Source organism: Macrotis lagotis, chromosome 4 (genome assembly GCF_037893015.1).
Source record: "Macrotis lagotis isolate mMagLag1 chromosome 4, bilby.v1.9.chrom.fasta, whole genome shotgun sequence".
Lineage (NCBI taxonomy): Eukaryota > Metazoa > Chordata > Mammalia > Peramelemorphia > Peramelidae > Macrotis > Macrotis lagotis.
The window spans coordinates 274,997,699-275,015,423 of NC_133661.1; the positions used below are offsets into that span (position 1 = coordinate 274,997,699).

General features: G+C 37.0%; 1 protein-coding gene across 4 annotated transcripts in view; it reads right to left on the reverse strand.

Annotated features, from left to right (window-relative positions):
• GPHN (gephyrin) overlaps positions 1-17,725 on the reverse strand; it is a 714,820-nt gene that overhangs the window by 323,777 nt on the left and 373,318 nt on the right. For 3 of the 4 annotated variants that reach the window (XM_074236098.1, XM_074236097.1, XM_074236096.1), the window contains 2 exons: positions 12,874-12,906; positions 7,707-7,724 (listed from right to left, as the gene is read on the reverse strand). In XM_074236098.1, coding sequence (XP_074092199.1) covers positions 7,707-7,724; positions 12,874-12,906 — 51 coding nt within the window. Of the gene's footprint in view, positions 1-7,706; positions 7,725-7,829; positions 7,835-12,873; positions 12,907-17,725 lie in introns of all 4 variants that reach the window. The other variant, XM_074236095.1, reaches the window with a different exon arrangement.

A 17,725-nucleotide genomic window follows, 5' to 3' on the forward strand; every position in this document is an offset into this window, starting at 1 on the left:
ACTAATCTTTCCAGAAATGGCAATGAAACTATTATTCTTTGACTCTAATATTTCAGATTATTACAAAAGTAAGCAGAAAAATGTGGTAAAGAAAAAAAATAGGAAGAATAGTTTAAACAAGGATATATTCCCAAAAAAGGAGAGAATATCAAATATCGGGGGGGGGGGGGTGGAAATCACATGTCCTTACTACTAAAAAAATACAATCAAGAAAATATCAATAATTGCTGAGTCATAAACCTACTTTTCTATCCATGATGCTAAATTTACACCTTGTGTTCTTTAGTTCATTTTAAAAAAAATCCATAATCCATTTTTAATCTAGAATCCAATGCATTGTACAGCTCAAATGGTGGGTACTTACTATTTTTCTTTGTACAATTTATCTACTCTTAATTATTCAATTCTACTGTTAATTCTTCTTTGTTGTTTTTGCTACTGTCACTGGATAGTTCTTCCTACCTCTCTATAATTGGTTTAAAATCCTTTTGATCAGAGCTGCAAGTGTACAGACAAAAGTGTTCTGCCCCTTCTTAAAGGATGTACTTTGTGCCATTTTGATAGTTCCATATTTTTGGTTTTTGTATTTTTTGATTCCATATTTTAAATTTAGGTGCAAAAATTCAAATCCTGTTCTCCAATATCTTTTTCTTAATCATCTGTTCATTTTCAAAAATCACCTTTCTCTTTATAAACCTCTATCTCTAGTGGGCAGTAATGATGAAAATATCATTTGTATCTTAAGTTCCTTGCCCAGGATTTTGTAATCTTATAGTTTAATGAAGACAAGAATACTAAATTTACAAGTAATTGTCATGGCACATAGGACAAAACAAACTGTTATTGCATTGATGAAGCTGTGATGGATTTGTTTTTAAAATCAAACAGAGGAGACTTCCTGGGCAGAGTCAAGATGATGGCAATGAAGTTGGGAAGCTCCTGGAGCTTTTCCCAAAAGAACAATAAATGAAGCCTCCAAACAGACTCTAAAGTGGGAGACTCTACCAAAAAACAGAGTGAAATAATTTTTCAAAAGTTAAAGATATCTTGGAGGAAGTTCAAGAAAGTTGTCTCACGTGAATAAAAGGGGACTGCAGCCCAATATAGGCAAAAGATCTGGGAAGCCAGCAGGAAGCTTTTAGTTGCAATATAGCTCAGATTTCAGCTCAACAGGCCAGCAGTACAGCAGGTTGGCAGCACGAGGTCCCACTCAATCTTAGAAGGCAAAGTTCAAGCCCAGTAACAGTGGTACAGTAGACAGGGCTAGGTTGGTACTCTAATGTAGAAAGCAAACCGTAAGCTCCTGAGATGAACACATGTGACATCCATAGAGTGGAAAACTAGGGACCACACTCTTGGTCCCCAGAACAAAAAACTTGGGACTATATCCTACATGTTCCAGGAGCAGAGTTCGACTTTCAAAATGAGCAACCTCCCCCCAAAACAAACAATGCTAAAACCCCCCAAAACAAAGAGTACTAACCCCGTAGATAGCTACTATTCTGATAGTGAAGATAAAAATGCCATCTTAGAAGAGGAAAGCAATGACAAAATGCCAACATGTGAAACCTCAAAGAGGTCTGACTATAAACTGGTTGCAAATCCAAAAAGACCACTTGGAAGAGCTCAAAAAGAATTTTAAAAAACCAAAGAGGAAAGGAAGAAGAAAAACTGATAAAAGAAATGAGAGTCATGCAGAACTCTGAAAAATTTACTGAAGAAAACAGTATCCTTTAAAATAAAATTGGCCAAATGGAAAAGCAAAACAAAAGCTAATTGAAGAAAATAAAATCCTAAAAATTAGGATTGAACAAATGGAAACTAATGACTCTATGAGCACCAAGACTCCATTAAATGAAACTAAAGATGAGAAAAATAGAAGAAAATGTAAGGTACCTCTTAGGAAAAGTGATTGAATGGAAAAAAAGATCCAGAAGATAGAAAAAATTATTGGTCTATCTGAAAGCCATGATCAGAAAAAGAACCTGGGCAATATCTTTCAGGAAATTATCAAGGAAAACTATCTTAGAACAGAATCCATCAATCACCCCCAGAATGGGATCCCTTAATAAAAATTCCAAGGAATATTATAGCCAAATACCAGAAATATCAGCTGAAGGAGAAAATAATGCAAGTAGTCAAAAAGAAGCAATTTAAATACTATGGAACCACAATCAGGATTATGCAGAACTTTTCAGTTTCCACATTAAAGGATCAGAGGACTGGGAATATATTCCAGAGGACAAATGAGCTTAGGTTACAACCAAGAATCAATTACCCTGAAAAATTCATCATATTAATTCAGGGGAAAAGATGGATTTTCAGTGAAATAGAGGACTTTCAAACTTACCTGATAAACTGAACAGAAAATTTGATCTTCAAATACAAGATTCAAGAGATGAATAAAAAGATAAATAGAAAGGAAAAAAAATGTTAGTAAGACTAAATTGTTTATACATACATGGGAAGACAGTAATTCTTGAGAATTGTATTTCTCTTAGGACAATTGAAAGGAGCATATTTAGAGGGTACAAGAATAAATTGATTATGATGTGAGGATACTTAAAACCCTTGAGAATTGCATTTCTATTGGGACAGTTTATACTTGGACAGATGGTGTAAATATAAATCAACTGATATGATGAACTTTTTAGCTCTTCAGGGTTGTATTTCCATTGGGACAGTTGGAGGAAGCATACATGGAAAGAGGGTATAGTAATAGCTGATGAATAATATTTCTACTGGGACAGTTGAAAGGGGTGTGTTTGGACAGAGGGTGTGGATATAAATTGATTATGATGTGATGATGTTTATTACTCTTGAGAATTGAATTTCTAATGAGTCAGTTGAGTCTAGCATACTTAGAGGGTCAGAGTATGACATAATAATGTTTATAATTCTTGAGATTTGTACTTCTATTAGGACAGTTCAAGGTACAAGACAATTATAAAACAATTAAGACATAAAAATAAGATTATACTGAAAGAAGAAGATGGAAGCATAAGAAGATAAATATCACATGAAGAGGAACAAAGAACCTGTTATAGTAGAGGGAAAGAAGGGATGATATGAGTCTTGACTAAATCTTACTCTCAAAAGATTTGGCTCAAATAGAGAATAACATACATTTCCAATTGGGTTTGGAAATTAATCCTACCATATAGGGAAGTAGGAGGAGAAAAGGGAAAGAAAAGAGAAGGAAGGCCTGATTAAAGGGGGGGAAGGGAGGAGAAAAGTAAAAGGCTAAAGGGAGAAGAAAAGGGAAAGAAACTGATAGAAGGGAGGGTAGATCTTGAGGAAAGCAGCAGCCAGAAACAAAACACTGGTGAGGAGTAAAGTGAAAAGAGAGAGAAAAGTACAAACAGAGGGAAGATAAGATGGAACAAAATACAGAGTAAGTAATCATAACTGTGAACATAAGTGGAATGAACTCTCCCATAAACCAGAAGCATATAGAAGAGTGAATTAAAAACCAAAATACTACATTATGTTTTTTACAAGAAACACATCTGAAGCAGAGTACCACAGAATAAAAGTAAAAGGAAGGAATTCCTAGTTCTTCTCCCACCAAAAAAAATTCCAAAAGCCATAAAATTAAGACTCCAATCAAAATAAAGAGGGGGCAGAACCAATAGAAAGACTAAGTGAAGCAATCTTCCAGCCCAAGATAGCTTGATGGATCTACAGGAAAGATCTGTTCTACCAGGACCAGGGGTTGGAGAAAGCCTCATTGCAGTCTAGGCAGCAGCCACAAACCAGCTCCAGCTTTCTAGGAAAAGCCTGTGGGGCACTTGGGTCCCTGGGGGCACCTGGGTCTGTGGCAGTGGGAGCAGTTTCCAGACCTCTTGGTCTGAGGATTGGTTCACAGGAGACCCTGCCATACTAGAGTGATGGTGGAGCCCAGACCAGCACAGGCCTCAGGGAAGCTGCAGGACCTTACAGAGCCACCCAGCAGCTGCTTCCAAGACTCTGTCCATAGATGGTAAGGGAGTGGGGAGAGACTGCAGAGGTCTCCCCAGGGGGCAGAACTGCTATTTGCCCATACTGTGATCCAAGTCACACCTGGGGCCCCTTACTACTATAGAGGAGCAGAGACTCTCCTCACAGTTTGAGGGCAGAGAAGAGTGCTTGTGGTCATTCACAGAACAGAGCCCAAGCTAGGAGAGCAGTCAGAGGCTCTCATAAGACCTTGAGGGAATTGAGGTCCTGGAAGTTGTCCCCAAAATCCTCAAGAGCCTTGTGGCAAATTAGTCCTAGACTGAGGAAATGAGCAAACAACAGAAAAAGAATCTGACCATAGAAAATTACTTTGGTACCATGGCAGATCAAAACACACACTCAGAAGATGATAGGTTCAAAGCTTCTGAATCCAAAGCATACAAGAAAAATAGGAAATGATCTCAGGCAATGGAAGATCTCAGAAAAGACTTTGAAAAGCAAGTAAGAGAGGTAAAGGAAAAACTGGGAAGAGAAATGAGATCGATGTAGAAAAATCATAAAAACCAAGTCAAACTCTTGGTGTGAGAAATACAAAGAAACACCGAAGAAAATAACATGCTAAAAATCAATTTAAGTCAAATTGAAAAAAACAATTCAAAAGGAAAATGAGGAGAATGACTTAAAAAGAAGAATGGGCCAGATGGAAAAGGAGATAAAAAAGCAATATGAAGAAAATAACTCCTTCAAATGCAGAATGGAACTAAAGGAAGCTGATGACCTTGCAAGAAATCAAGAAACTTAATAAAAATCTAAAAAAGAAACACTAGAAGAAGATGTGAAATGTCTCATTGGAAAAGCAACTGATCTGGAAAACAGATCCAAAGGAGTTAATTTAAAAATTATTGGGCTACCTGAAAGTCATAACCAGGACTTCTTTTTTCAAGAAATAATCCAGCAAAACTGCCCGGAGATCCTCGAAGCAGAGGGTAAAATAGAAATTGAAGGAATCTACTGATCACCTCCTGAAAGGGATCCCCCTCAAAAAAACTCCCAGAAATATTATAGTCAAATTCTAGAACTCCCAAGTAAAAGAAAATACTATAAGCAGCCAGAAAGAAACAATTCAATTACCTTGACTCTACAGTCAGAATTGCACATTGTTTAGCAGTGTTTACATTAAGGGCTTGTAGGGCTTGGAATATAATATTCTGGAAGGCAAAAGAGCTTATATTACAACCTAAAATCCACTACCCAGCAAAACTGAACATCCTCTTCCAGGGAAAAAGTTGGACGTAAATGAAACGGGAATTTCAAACTCTTCTGCTGACACAACCAGAGCTGAACAGAAAGTCTCACCTCCAAGTACAGGACTCAGATGAAGCAGAGAGGGAGTGAATGGGAAGGGTTAATTATGAGGTATTTAACAATTCTGAATTGTGTGTATTCCTGGATGGGAAAAAATATACTGATAACTCATATGAACCTTATTTACAGGAACAATTAGAAGGAGCATATATATAGACAAAGCATGTGAAGGAGCTGGATAATAACTGTATAATATAAACATGGGTGAAAATGTAATGTACTAGAAGGGAAAGGAGAAGTAGAATAGGCTAAGATAATTCATGTAAATGAGTCAAGAAAAAGTTTTTGCAATGGAGTGGAAGGGGGAATGAGTAAGCCTTCATTCTTATCATTAATGGCTCAGAGAGGAAACAACATACAAACTCAATTGGGTATAGAAATCTATCTTACCCTAAAGGGTAAAGAAGAAGAAAGGGTTGGAAGAAGGGGGACAGGGGAATGTAGGTGATAGAAGAGAGGGATGATCATGGGAGAGAGTAGTGAGATACAACACACTTCTGAGGAGAGACAGGGTGAAAGGAGAGAGGAAACTAAATTAAATGGGAGTGGGGAGGAATAGAATGGAGGAAAGTACAGTTATCGATGGCAACTGTGGGGGAAAAAAAGTATGATGGACTTATGATAAAGAATGCAACCTATCCCAGAGACAGAGCTGAAGGTATCTAAACAGAATGAAGTATACTTTTCTTTTTTTTCTCTCACTTCATTTCTCTTGAGGTTTCTCTATCTCTTTGGGGGATGGGGTTGTGTTATTTCACAACAAAATAATTGTACTAATGTGAAAATAAATAATTTAAAAGACTAAAAAAGTAAAAAGGCTGGAGCAGAATATATTATGCTTCAGCGGAAGAAGTAGAAAAAAAAGCACGTGTAACAATCCTGATCTCATATAAAGCAAAAGCAAAGGCAAAAATAGATACAATTAATAGGAATAAGGAAGGCTACATCTTTCTAAAAGTAATATCAATATTAAACACACACACACACACACACACACACACACACACACACACACATCCAAATTCTTAGAGGAGAAGCTAAATGAGAAAGACATAGGCAGCAAAACTATATTAGTGGGGAACCTTAACCTCCCTCTCTTAGAATTAGATAAAACCACAAATAAATAAGATGGAAGTAAAGAACGTGAATAGAATTTTAAATATGATAAACTTCTGTAGAAAACTGAATGGGGATAGGTAGGAATATACCTTCTTCTTTGTGGTACATGACACCTACACAAAAATTGATCATGTATTAGGACATAAAAACCTTATAACCGAAGGCAGAAAAGCAGAAATTTTAAATGCAACCTTTTCAGATCATGATGTAATAAAAATTCTATGTAATTAAGAATCATGAAAAGATATACTAAAAATGATTTGGAAACCAAATAACCTAATTTTAATGAATGAATGAATGGATTAAGCAACAAATCATAGAAGTAATCAATAATTTCATCTAAGACATCATACCAAAACTTGTGGGATGCACTCAAGGCAGTTATTAGGGGAAATTTTATATCTATACATGCTTACATTAATGAAACAGAGAAAGAGAAGAACAATGAATTGGGCATGCAAGTAAAAAAAGGGAGAAAAAGAACAAATTAAAAATCCCCATATAAATAACAAATTTGAAAATTTGAAAATCAAAGAAGAAATTAATAAAATTAAAAGAAAACTACTGAACTAGTAAATAAAACTGGGTTGGTTTTATGAAAAACTCCAATAAAATAGATAAACCTTTAGTCAATTTGATTTAAAAAAGAAAAGAAAACCAAATTACCAGTATCAAAAATTAAAAGGGTGAACCAATTACCAAAGAGAAGTAAATTAAAGTAATAATTTGGAGCTATTTTGCTCAACTGAATGCCAACAAATCTGACAATATAAATGAAAGGGTTGAATATTTCCTAAAATATAAAATGCCCAGCTTAACAAAAGAGAAATAAAATACTTAAATAATGACATTTCAGAAAAAGAAATTGAACAAGTCATCAGTGAACTCCCTAAGGAAAAAATCTTCAAAGCCAGATGAATATACCAAAAATTTAAAGAATAATTAACTCCACTTCTATAAAAACTATTTGAAACAATATGTGAATAAGTTCTGCCAAATTCCTTTTATGACACCAACATGGTACTGATACTTAAACCAAGGAAGAGCCAAATCAAAGAAAAATATAGAACAATCTCTCTAATGAATATTGAAAAAAATTAAATGAAATAATAGCAAAGAGATTACAGCAAGTTATCAATAGGATAATACACTATGCTCAGATAGGAATTATGTCAGATATGCAGGATGGTTCAATATTTGGAAATAATCTACATAATTAACCATATCAATAATGATAGGATATCTTAATAGATGCTAAAAAAAAGACTGACAAAATAAAACACTTCTTACTATTAAAAAGACTAGAGAGCATAGGAATAAATGTAATTTTCCTTAAAAATGATAAGCAGGGGAGCCAAGATGGTGGCCTAAAGGCAGCATTTCCCGGGAACTCCTTCCCCCCCAACCCAAACTCCAAAAAAACAAATGACACTAGCCAAAATTTAGAGGGGCAGAAGCCAGAGAAAGACTGAGTGATACATTTTCCCAGTCCAAGATAACTTAGAAGTTTCATGGGAATGGTATATTTAACCAGGACTGGGAGTTGGAAAAAAAGCTGTGGCTGCAGCACAGCCCAGCCCAGCACAGCCCAGAGATAACATGCAACAGCTTGAAGGGGAGGGGAGAACTCTGCTACACCAGAATCAATGTGGAGTGAGGAGCACCAGCCACAGAATCTGCAGCAAGAATTTAGAGAAAGCAGCCTGCAACCCCCAGAGACAGTAAGGGAAGTCTGCAGAGATTTCTCTGCTCTCCCTGGGCTAGGGCTCTGCTGTTTGCCTACACTCAGATATAGAAGTTTGAGTTTCTATACTAAGACAGCAGGAACCCTCCTTATAGCCCCAGGGCAGAGGGAAGAATGGAAGTCCATAAAAGCACAGGCAAGAGAACATAAGACCTTAGAGGAATAAAGGTCCCCAAAACCCCAAAGCCTTGGAAGGGCTGTCTTGGGCTGAGGAAATGAGTAAACAACCAAAAAAGGAAGAATCTGACCATAGAGAACTACTTTAGTCCCATGGAAGATTAAAATACATACTCAGATGATGAAAAAAATCGAAGTTTCCATATCCAAAACCTCCAAGAGAAATAGAAAATGGGCTCAGAGTATAGATGAGCTCAAAAAAAGACCTTAAGAGAGATGGAGGAAAAATTGGGAGGAGAAATGAGAGTGATGCAGAAAAATCATGAAAACCAAATCAAAAGTTTGGTGAAAAATATACAAAAAAAATACTGAAGAAAATATGTTAAAAAACCAGTTTAGGCCTAATGGAAAAAGCAAAATAAAAAGTAAATGAGGAGAAGAATGCCTTAAAAAGCAGAATTGGCCAGCTGGAAAAGGAGATAGAAAAGCTATCTGAAGAAAATAAATCTTTCAAATACAGAATGGAACTAAAGGAAGCTGATGACTGCGGAAAATCAGGAAGAAATAAAATTCTTTTTTTTTCTTTTTTTAAAAATTTATTTATTCTTATTTTGTACAAATGTTTTTTATACATTACTAAAATTTTCTTGTTTAAGAAGAAACATAATACTCCCCCCCCCAAATATAGATCCACATGAGCGATAAAGCAAAGGGGAGAGAAAAAAAATTAAAATAACAACAACAACAACAACAACAACAATAATAATTATTATTATTGTAGGTATGGCCAGGTGGCGCAATGGACAGAGCACTGGCACTGGAGTCAGGAGCACCGAGGCCAAATCTGGCCCCATACACCCAAGATCACCTAGCTGTGCGACCCGATGCAAGTCACCGCAACCCCATTGACCTACAAAAACAACAACAAAAAAATAATAACATAGTAATAGTAGTAATAGTAGAGGCAAATGGGTGGCAGACATAGCACTGGCCCTTGAGCCAGGAGTACCTGGGTCCAAATCTGGCCTCAGACACCCAATAATCACCTAGCTGTGCAGCCACAAGCAGGCCACCCAGTCCCATTTGCCCTGCAACCCCCCCCCCAAAATAATAATAATAATAATTAAAAAATGTGCTTTAGTCTGTGTTCCAACACCACCAGCTCTGTCGTGGGTGGATCACGTTCTTTATGATAAGTCCATCACAAAAGTTATTTCCATATTTTTCCACCATTGCCTTTGCTGATTGCAACTCCCTCCATTTGTACTTCTCCACTACCATGTACTATATTTTCTTTCTCCTTTCACTCTGTCTCTGCTGTAGGGTAGCTGAGTGGTGCAGCAGACAGATCCACGACACTGGGGCCAAGAGGACCTGAGCCCACATATCACACCTTAGGCCCAGCATCCACCTGGCCCTATGGTCCTGGACAGGTCATTCAATCCCAGCCCTTTACAAGAAGTAAAGAAGAAAGTGTGCTATCTGACCACTCTCCCACCATGATACATCCTCTCCTCCATCACTTACATTGCCCCCTTACCCCTGTCCCCCTTCTCTCCTTATTCCAGATGTCTACATCTCATTGAGTATATATGCTGTTTCCTCTCCTAGCTACCTCTGATGAGAGTGAATTCCCTCATTCCCCCTTGCCTCCCCCCTTCCATATCATTGCAATAGCTCATTGTAATAAAGAAAAATCTTATTATATAAAATATCTTATCCTATTCCTCCTCTCCTTTTTCTTTCTCCCATTACATTTCCCTTTTATCTATTGACTCCATTTTTATACCACATTATATCTTCAAATTCAGCCTTCTCCTGTGCTTCATCTATAAAAGCTCATTCTACCTGCTCAACTGAATGAGAAGACTCATATGAGTATTATCAGTATCATTTTTTTCTATACAGGAATACATGTAGTTCATCATCATTAAATGCCTCATATTTTCCCCTTCTCCTCCACTCTCTATGCTTCATCTGAGTCCTGTATTTGAAGATCAAACCTTCTGTTCAGCTCTGGCCATTCCAACAGGAACCTTTGAAATTCCCCTGGTTCATTGAAAGTCCATCTTTTTCCCTGGAAGAGGATGTTCAGTTTTGCTGGATAGTTGATTCTCAGTTGCATTCTGAGCTCTTTTGCCTTCTGGAATATTATATTCTAAGCCCTATGAGCTTTTAATGTGGTTGCTGATATATCAGTCCTGTGTGATCCTGACTGAAGCTCCATGATGTTTGAATTGTGTCCTTCTGGCTGCTTGTAATATTTTCTCTTTGACTTGGGAGTTCTGGAACTTGGCTATAATATTTCCGGGGGTTGTTTTTTTGGGATCTCTTTCTTGGGGAGATGGGTGGATTCTCTCCATTTCTATTTTGCCTTCTGCTTCTAGGATATCAGGGCAATATTCCGGTAGTAATTCTTTGAAAATGATGTCAAGGCTCTTTTCCTGGTCATGACTTTCAGGTATTCCAATAACTTTTAAATTATCTTTCCTAAATCTGTTTTCCATATCAGTTGTTTTTTCAATAAGATGTTTCACATTTTCTTCTAATTTTGCATTCTTTTGATTTTGAAGTATTGAGTCCTCATTTCTCATAAATTCACCAATTTCCCTGAGTTCTATTCTTTGTCTGAAGGATTTGTTTTCCTCAAAGAGCTTTCTTATCTTTTTTTCCATCTGGCCAATTCTGTTTTTTTTTAAGGTTTTTGCAAGGCAAATGGGGTTAACTGGCTTGCCCAAGGCCACACAGCTAGGTAATTATTAAATGTTTGAGACTGGATTTGAATGCAGGTACTCCTGATTCCAAAGCTGGTGCTTTATCCACTGTGCCACCTAGCTGCCCCAATTCTGCTTTTTAAAGCATTCTTCTCCTTAATAACTTTTTGAACTGTTTTATCCATTTGACTTATGCTGGTTTTTAACATGTTATTTTCTTCAGTATTGTTCTGGATCTCCTTGACTAAGCTGCTGACTTCTTTTTCATGTTTTTCCTGCATCTCTCTCATTTCTTTCCCCAATTTTTCTTCTATCTCCCTCACTTGATTTTCAAAGTCTTTTTTGAACTCTGTCATAGCCTGAGCCCAACTTGTTTTTCTTGGAGACTTTAGATGCAGGAGCTTGTATTTCTGCATCTTCAGACTGAGTGTTTTGATCCTTCTTGGGATCACAGGCAAAGTATTTCTAAATGGTGTTCCTCTTTTTTATCTGCTTACACATTTCTCCAGTCTGTGCCTGGTTTTGGGGTGCTTCCTGAGCTTTTTTGAGTATGTGAGTCTCTGTCTTACTTCCTGGTCTGTGAATGACCATAAGCGTACCCCACTGCCACGGGACTGAGGTGGGGGGCCCTGCTGTTCTATGGGGGGGCCTAGACTGCGATCAGGATCTGAATGTGGTCAGAACCCCAGAGTCCTGTTCCAGGGACAGAGGACAGAGTTCCACAGTGTCTCTTCACTCCCCTCCCTAGGCTCAGCACTCATGCCCTGAGGGCTCCTGCTTACTCGCTTCTGCTTCTGGTTCCTGGAACTGGGTTGCCCAGGTCATGCTGCTCACTGTATGCCCTGAGGGCTGGGCTTCACGTGCTCGCTCTGGCAGAGGTCCCCATGCTGATCCCCCAAGTTGTGTCTGCTGCTCCCTGGGATGTAAGTCAGGAAATTGCCCTCCGCTGCTGTGAGCCATGGCTCCCAGCACCCTGAGGCTGCCTCTGGGAGGCTGAAGTTCCTTCACTCTGGCGAGCTATCCCTCCAACCCTGGGGAGCAGAGCCTTTCTGCTCTTTTCCAGGTTACCTTGGGTTGGAGAACTGCCTCACAGGGTCCTTCTATGGAATCTGTCTCTAAAAAATGTAGTTAGAAGCCTTAGTTTATAAGTTTGTTTTTTGTTTTAGTTTTTTTTTTGCAAGGCAATGGGATTAAGTGGCTTGCCCAAGGCCACACAGCTAAGTAATTATAAAGTGTCTGAGGCTGGATTTGAACTCAGGTACTCCTGACTCCAAGGCCAGGGCTCTATCCACCGTGCCACCTAGCTGCCCCCTCGTTTATAAGTCTTTTTTTAAATTTATTTTTATTAAAGATACTATTTGAGTTTCACATTTTCCCCCAATCTTGCTTCCCTCCACCCCCCCCCCCCAACAGAAAGCACTCTGTCAGTCTTTACTTTGTTTCCATGTTGTACCTTGTTCCAAATTGGCTGTGATGAGAGAGAAATCATATCCTTCAAGAGAAGTTTAAGAGGTAACAAGATCAGACAACAAGCTATCCGTTTTTTTTCTAAATTAAAGGCAATAATCCTCGCACTTTGTTCAAACTCCACAGCTCCTTATCTGCATACAGATAGTACTCTCCTTTGCGTAGAGCCCAAAATTGTTCCCGATTGTTGCACTGATGGAATGAGCAAGTCCCTCAAGGTTGAACATCACTCTCATGTTGCTGTTAGGGTGTATAGTGTTTTTCAGTTTCTGTTCCTCTCACTCAGAAACAGTTCATGCAAATCCCCCCAGGCTTCCGTGAATTCCTGTCCCTCTTGATTTCTAATAGAACAATAGTGTTCCATGACATATATTTTGCTAAGCCATTCCCCAATTGAAGGACACTTACTTGATTTCCAATTCTTTGCCACCACAAACAGGGCTGCTATGAATATTTTTGTACAAGTAATGTTTTTACCCTTTTTCATCACCTCTTCAGGGTATAGACCCAGTAGTGGTATTGCTGGGTGAAAGGGTATGCACATTTTTTGTTGCCCTTTGGGCATAGTTCCAAATAGCTCTCCAGAAGGGTTGGATGAGTTCACAGCTCCACCAACAGTGTAATAGTGTCCCAGATTTCCCACAACCCTTCCAACAATGATAATTATCCTTCCTGGTCATATTGGCCAATCTGAGAGGTGTATGCTGGTACCTCAGAGAAGCTTTAATTTGCATTTCTCTAATAATTAATGATTTAGAGCATTTTTTCATATGGCTATGGATTACTTTGATCTCCTCATCTGTAAATTGCCTTTGCATATCCTTTGACCATTTGTCAATTGGGGAATGGCTTTTTGTTTTAAAAATATGACTCAGTTCTCTGTATATTCTAGAAATGAGTCCTTTGTCAGAATCATTAGTTGTAAAGATTGTTTCCCAATTTACTACATTTCTTTCGATCTTGGTTACATTGGTTTTATCTGTTCAAAAGATTTTTAATTTAATGTAATCGAAATCATCTAATTGGTTTTTGGTGATATTCTCCAACTCTTCCTTAGTCATAAACTGTTCCCCTTTCTATAGATCTGAGAGGCAGACTAGTCCTTAATCTTCTAATTTGCTTATAGTATTGTTTTTTTATGTCTATGTCCTGTAACCATTTGGATCTTATCTTGGTAAAGGGTGTGAGGTGTTGGTCTAATCTAAGTTTCTTCCATACTAACTTCCAATTTTCCCAGCAATTTTTATCAAAGAGGGAGTTTTTATCCCAATGGCCGGACTCTTTGGGTTTATCAAACAGTAGATTACTATAATCATCTCCTACTTTTACACCTAGTATATTCCACTGGTACACCACTCTATTTCTTAGCCAATACCAAACAGTTTTCATGACTGATGCTTTATAATATAATTTTAGATCGGGTAGGGCTAAGCCACCTTCTTTTGTACTTTTTTTCATTAAGCTCCTGGCAATTCTTGACTTTTTATTTCTCCATATGAATTTACTTACAATTTTTTCTAACTCATTAAAGTAATTTTTTGGAATTTTGATTGCTAGGGCACTAAACAGATAGTTTAGTTTTGGTAGAATTGTCATTTTTATTATAATAGCTCTACCTATCCCTGAGCAGTTGATATTTGCCCAGTTATTTAAATCTAATTTAATTTGTGTGAGAAGTGTTTTATAATTGTTTTCAAAAAGATTCTGAGTCTGTCTTGGCAAAAAGACTCCCAAATATTTTATATTGTCTGAGGTTACATTGAATGGGATTTCTCTTTCTAGCTCTTCCTGCTGTTTCTTGCTAGACATATATAGAGAAGTTGAGGATTTATAAGGGTTTATTTTATAACCTGCAACTTTGCTAAAATTGCTAATTGTTTCCAGTAGTTTTTTAGATGATTTCTTGGGATTTTCTAGGTAGAGCATCATGTCATCTGCAAAGAGTGAGAGTTTTGTCTTTTCCTTCCCAATTCTAATTCCTTTAATTTCTTTTTCTTCTCTAATTGCTGATGCTAACATTTCTAATACAATATTGAATAGTAGTGGTGATAATGGCCACCCTTGTTTCACCCCTGATCTTATTGGGAATGCCTCTAGCCTCTCCCCATTGAATATAATGCTTGTTCATGGTTTCAGATAGATACGGCTAATTATTTTAAGGAACAGTCCATTTATTCCTACACTCTCTAGTGTTTTTAATAGGAATGGATGTTGTATTTTGTCAAAAGGTTTTTCAGCATCTATTGGTATGATCATATGATTTCTGATAGGTTTGTTGTTGATATAATTAAGTATACTAACAGTTTTCCTAATATTGAACCAACCCTGCATTCCTGGAATAAATCCTCCTTGATCATAATGTATTATCCTAGTGATGACTTGTAATCATTTTGCTAAGATTTTATTTAGGATTTTTGCATCTATATTCATCAGGGAGATAGGTCTATAATTTTCTTTCTCTGTTTTAACTCTTCCTGGTTTAGGTAACAGTACCATATTGGTTTCATAGAAAGAGTTAGGCAGAGTTCCATCTTTCCCTATTTTTCCAAAGATTTTATATAGGATTGGAACCAATTGTTCCTTAAATGTTTGACAGAATTCACTTGTGAATCCATCAGGCCTTGGAGATTTTTTTCTAGGGAGTTCAGTAATGGCTTGTTGAACTTCTTTTTCTGAGATAGGGTTGTTTAGGTATTTAATCTCTTCTTCATTTAACCTGGGAAACTTATATTTTTGTAAATATTCATACATTTCACTTAGATTATCATATTTATTGGCATAGAGTTGGGCAAAATAATTTGGAATTATTGCTTTAATTTCCTCCTCATTCATGGTGAGTTCACCTTTTTCATTTATGATACTAGCTATTTGGTGTTCTTCTTTCTTTTTTTTTAATCAAATTGACCAGAGGTTTATCAATTTTATTGGTTTTTTCATAAACCAACTTTTGGTTTTATTTATTAATTCAATACTTTTTTTGCTTTCAATTTTATTAATTTCTCCTTTAATTTTTAGAATTTCTAATTTGGTACTTAATTGGGGATTTTTGATTTGTTCTTTCTCTAATTTTTTTAGTTGCATGTTTAGTTCATTGATTTCCTCTTTCTCCAATTTATTCATATAAGCATTTCGAGCTATAATATATCCCCTGAGAGTTGCTTTGAATGAATCCCATTGGTTTTGGTATGTTGTTTCATTATTATCATTATCTAGGATAAACTGGTTAATTCTTTCTATAATTTGTTTTTTGGTCCATTCATTTTTTAAAATGAGGTTATTCAGTTTCCAATTTGTTCTTGGTCTCTATCTCCTTGGCCCAGTATTGCATATGACTTTTATTGCATTGTGATCTGAGAAAGATGTATTCACTATTTCTGCCTTTCTGCAGTTTTTATGTCCTACTATATGGTCAATTTTTGTATAAGTTCCATGTACTGCAGAGAAAAAGGTATATTCCTTTCTATCCTCATTCAGTTTCCTCCATAAATCTACCATATCTAATTTTTCTAACAATCTATTTACCTCCTTAATTTCATTCTTGTTTTTTTTAATGATTCAATTTATCTAGATCTGATAGCGGGAGGTTGAGGTCTCCCACTAGTAGAGTTTTGCTATCTATGTCTTCCTGTAATTCTTTCAGCTTCTCCTCTAAGAATTTGGATGCTGTCCCACTGGGTGCATATGTATTCAATATTGAAATGAGTTTATTGTCTATGGTACCTTTTAGGAGGATATAGTTTCCTTCCTTATCTCTTTTAAGGCTATCTATTTTTGCTGCTGCTTTGTCTGAGATAAGGATTGCTACTCCTGCTTTTTTTACTTCAACTGAAGCAAAATATATTTTGCTCCAACCTTTTACCTTTACTCTATATGTATCTCTCTGCTTCAAATGAGTTTCTTGTAAGCAGCATATTGTAGGATTCTGGTTTTTAATCCACTCTGCTATTTGCTTAGGTTTTAAATGAGAGTTCATCCCATTCACATTCAAGGTTATGATTACTAATTCTTTATTGCCCTCTGTGCTATCTTCCCTCTGTTTGTATTTTTCCCCCCTTTCCCCCCTTTTATCCATATTCCCCAGTTTTTTGTTTCTAAAAACCACCCCCTTTCAGTGTGTTTGCCCTCCTATATCACACCCTCCCCTTTCTTTCCCCTTTCCCTTCCCTTCCTTTTATTATTTCCCCCACTCCCCTTCCCTTTCTCCATCCCCCCTCCCCTTTTCCCCTTTTAATACTTGAAAGGTTACATGTTTTATAAGTTAACTGAGTATGTGTAGGTTGACTTTAAGCCAAGTCTGATGAGAAGAAGATTCAGGTGTTTCTCCTCTGCTCCCTTCTTCCCCACTATTACCATAGGTTTTTTGTACCTCTCAGTGTAATGCGATTTACCCCATTCAATCCACTCCCTCCTCCCATCTCTTTCCTGTCCCCCTTTTTAGGGCGGTAGTGTTTTTTTTTAGATCATTCTATCTAAGTCATAGAAAATTCTGAGTGTCTGACCCTTCTAGTCCTGTATATTCTATCAAATAGAGTCTAAATTCCTGAGAGTTATTAGAGTCTTTCTCCCAAATGGGGTTAAAGCCAGTTACATCCCATTAGATAGCAGTCTCATGGATAGGTCATGAATGTCCATCATTTCTGGCAAGGTGTATTCTCTCTGTTAGAGTTAAATTTATTGCATTTTTTTCTTTTACTGCCCCCCCCTTTTTACCTTTTCATGTGTCTCTTGAACCTCCTGTTTGATGTCCAAATTTTTGGAATTCTTCCATTTTATTAAATGTCCATCTTTTTCCCTGGAAGAGAAGTCTCAGCTTTGAAGGAAAGTAGATTCTTGGCTGCATTTCAAGCTCCCGTGCTCTTCAAAATATCTCATTCCAGGCCTTTCGATCCCTTAAAGTTGATGCAGCCAGGTCCTGCGTGATCCTTACTATGGCTCCTTGATATTTAAATTGTTTCTTTTTGGCTGCTTGCAGGATTTTCTCTTTTACCTGATAGTTCTGCAGTTTGGCTACAACATTCCTTGGTGTTTTCCTTTTAGGATCTTTTTCTCGTAGGGATCGATGTACTCTTTCAATAACTACTTTGCCCTCCGATTCCATGATATCAGGGCAGTTTTCCATCACTAGATCCTATAATATTAAGTCCAGACTTTTTTTCTCTTTAATGTTTTCAGGAAGTCCTATAATTTTCAGGTTGCCCTTCCTCGATGTATTCTCAATGTCAGTGGTTTTGTTGATGAGGTATTTTACATTTGCTTCTAT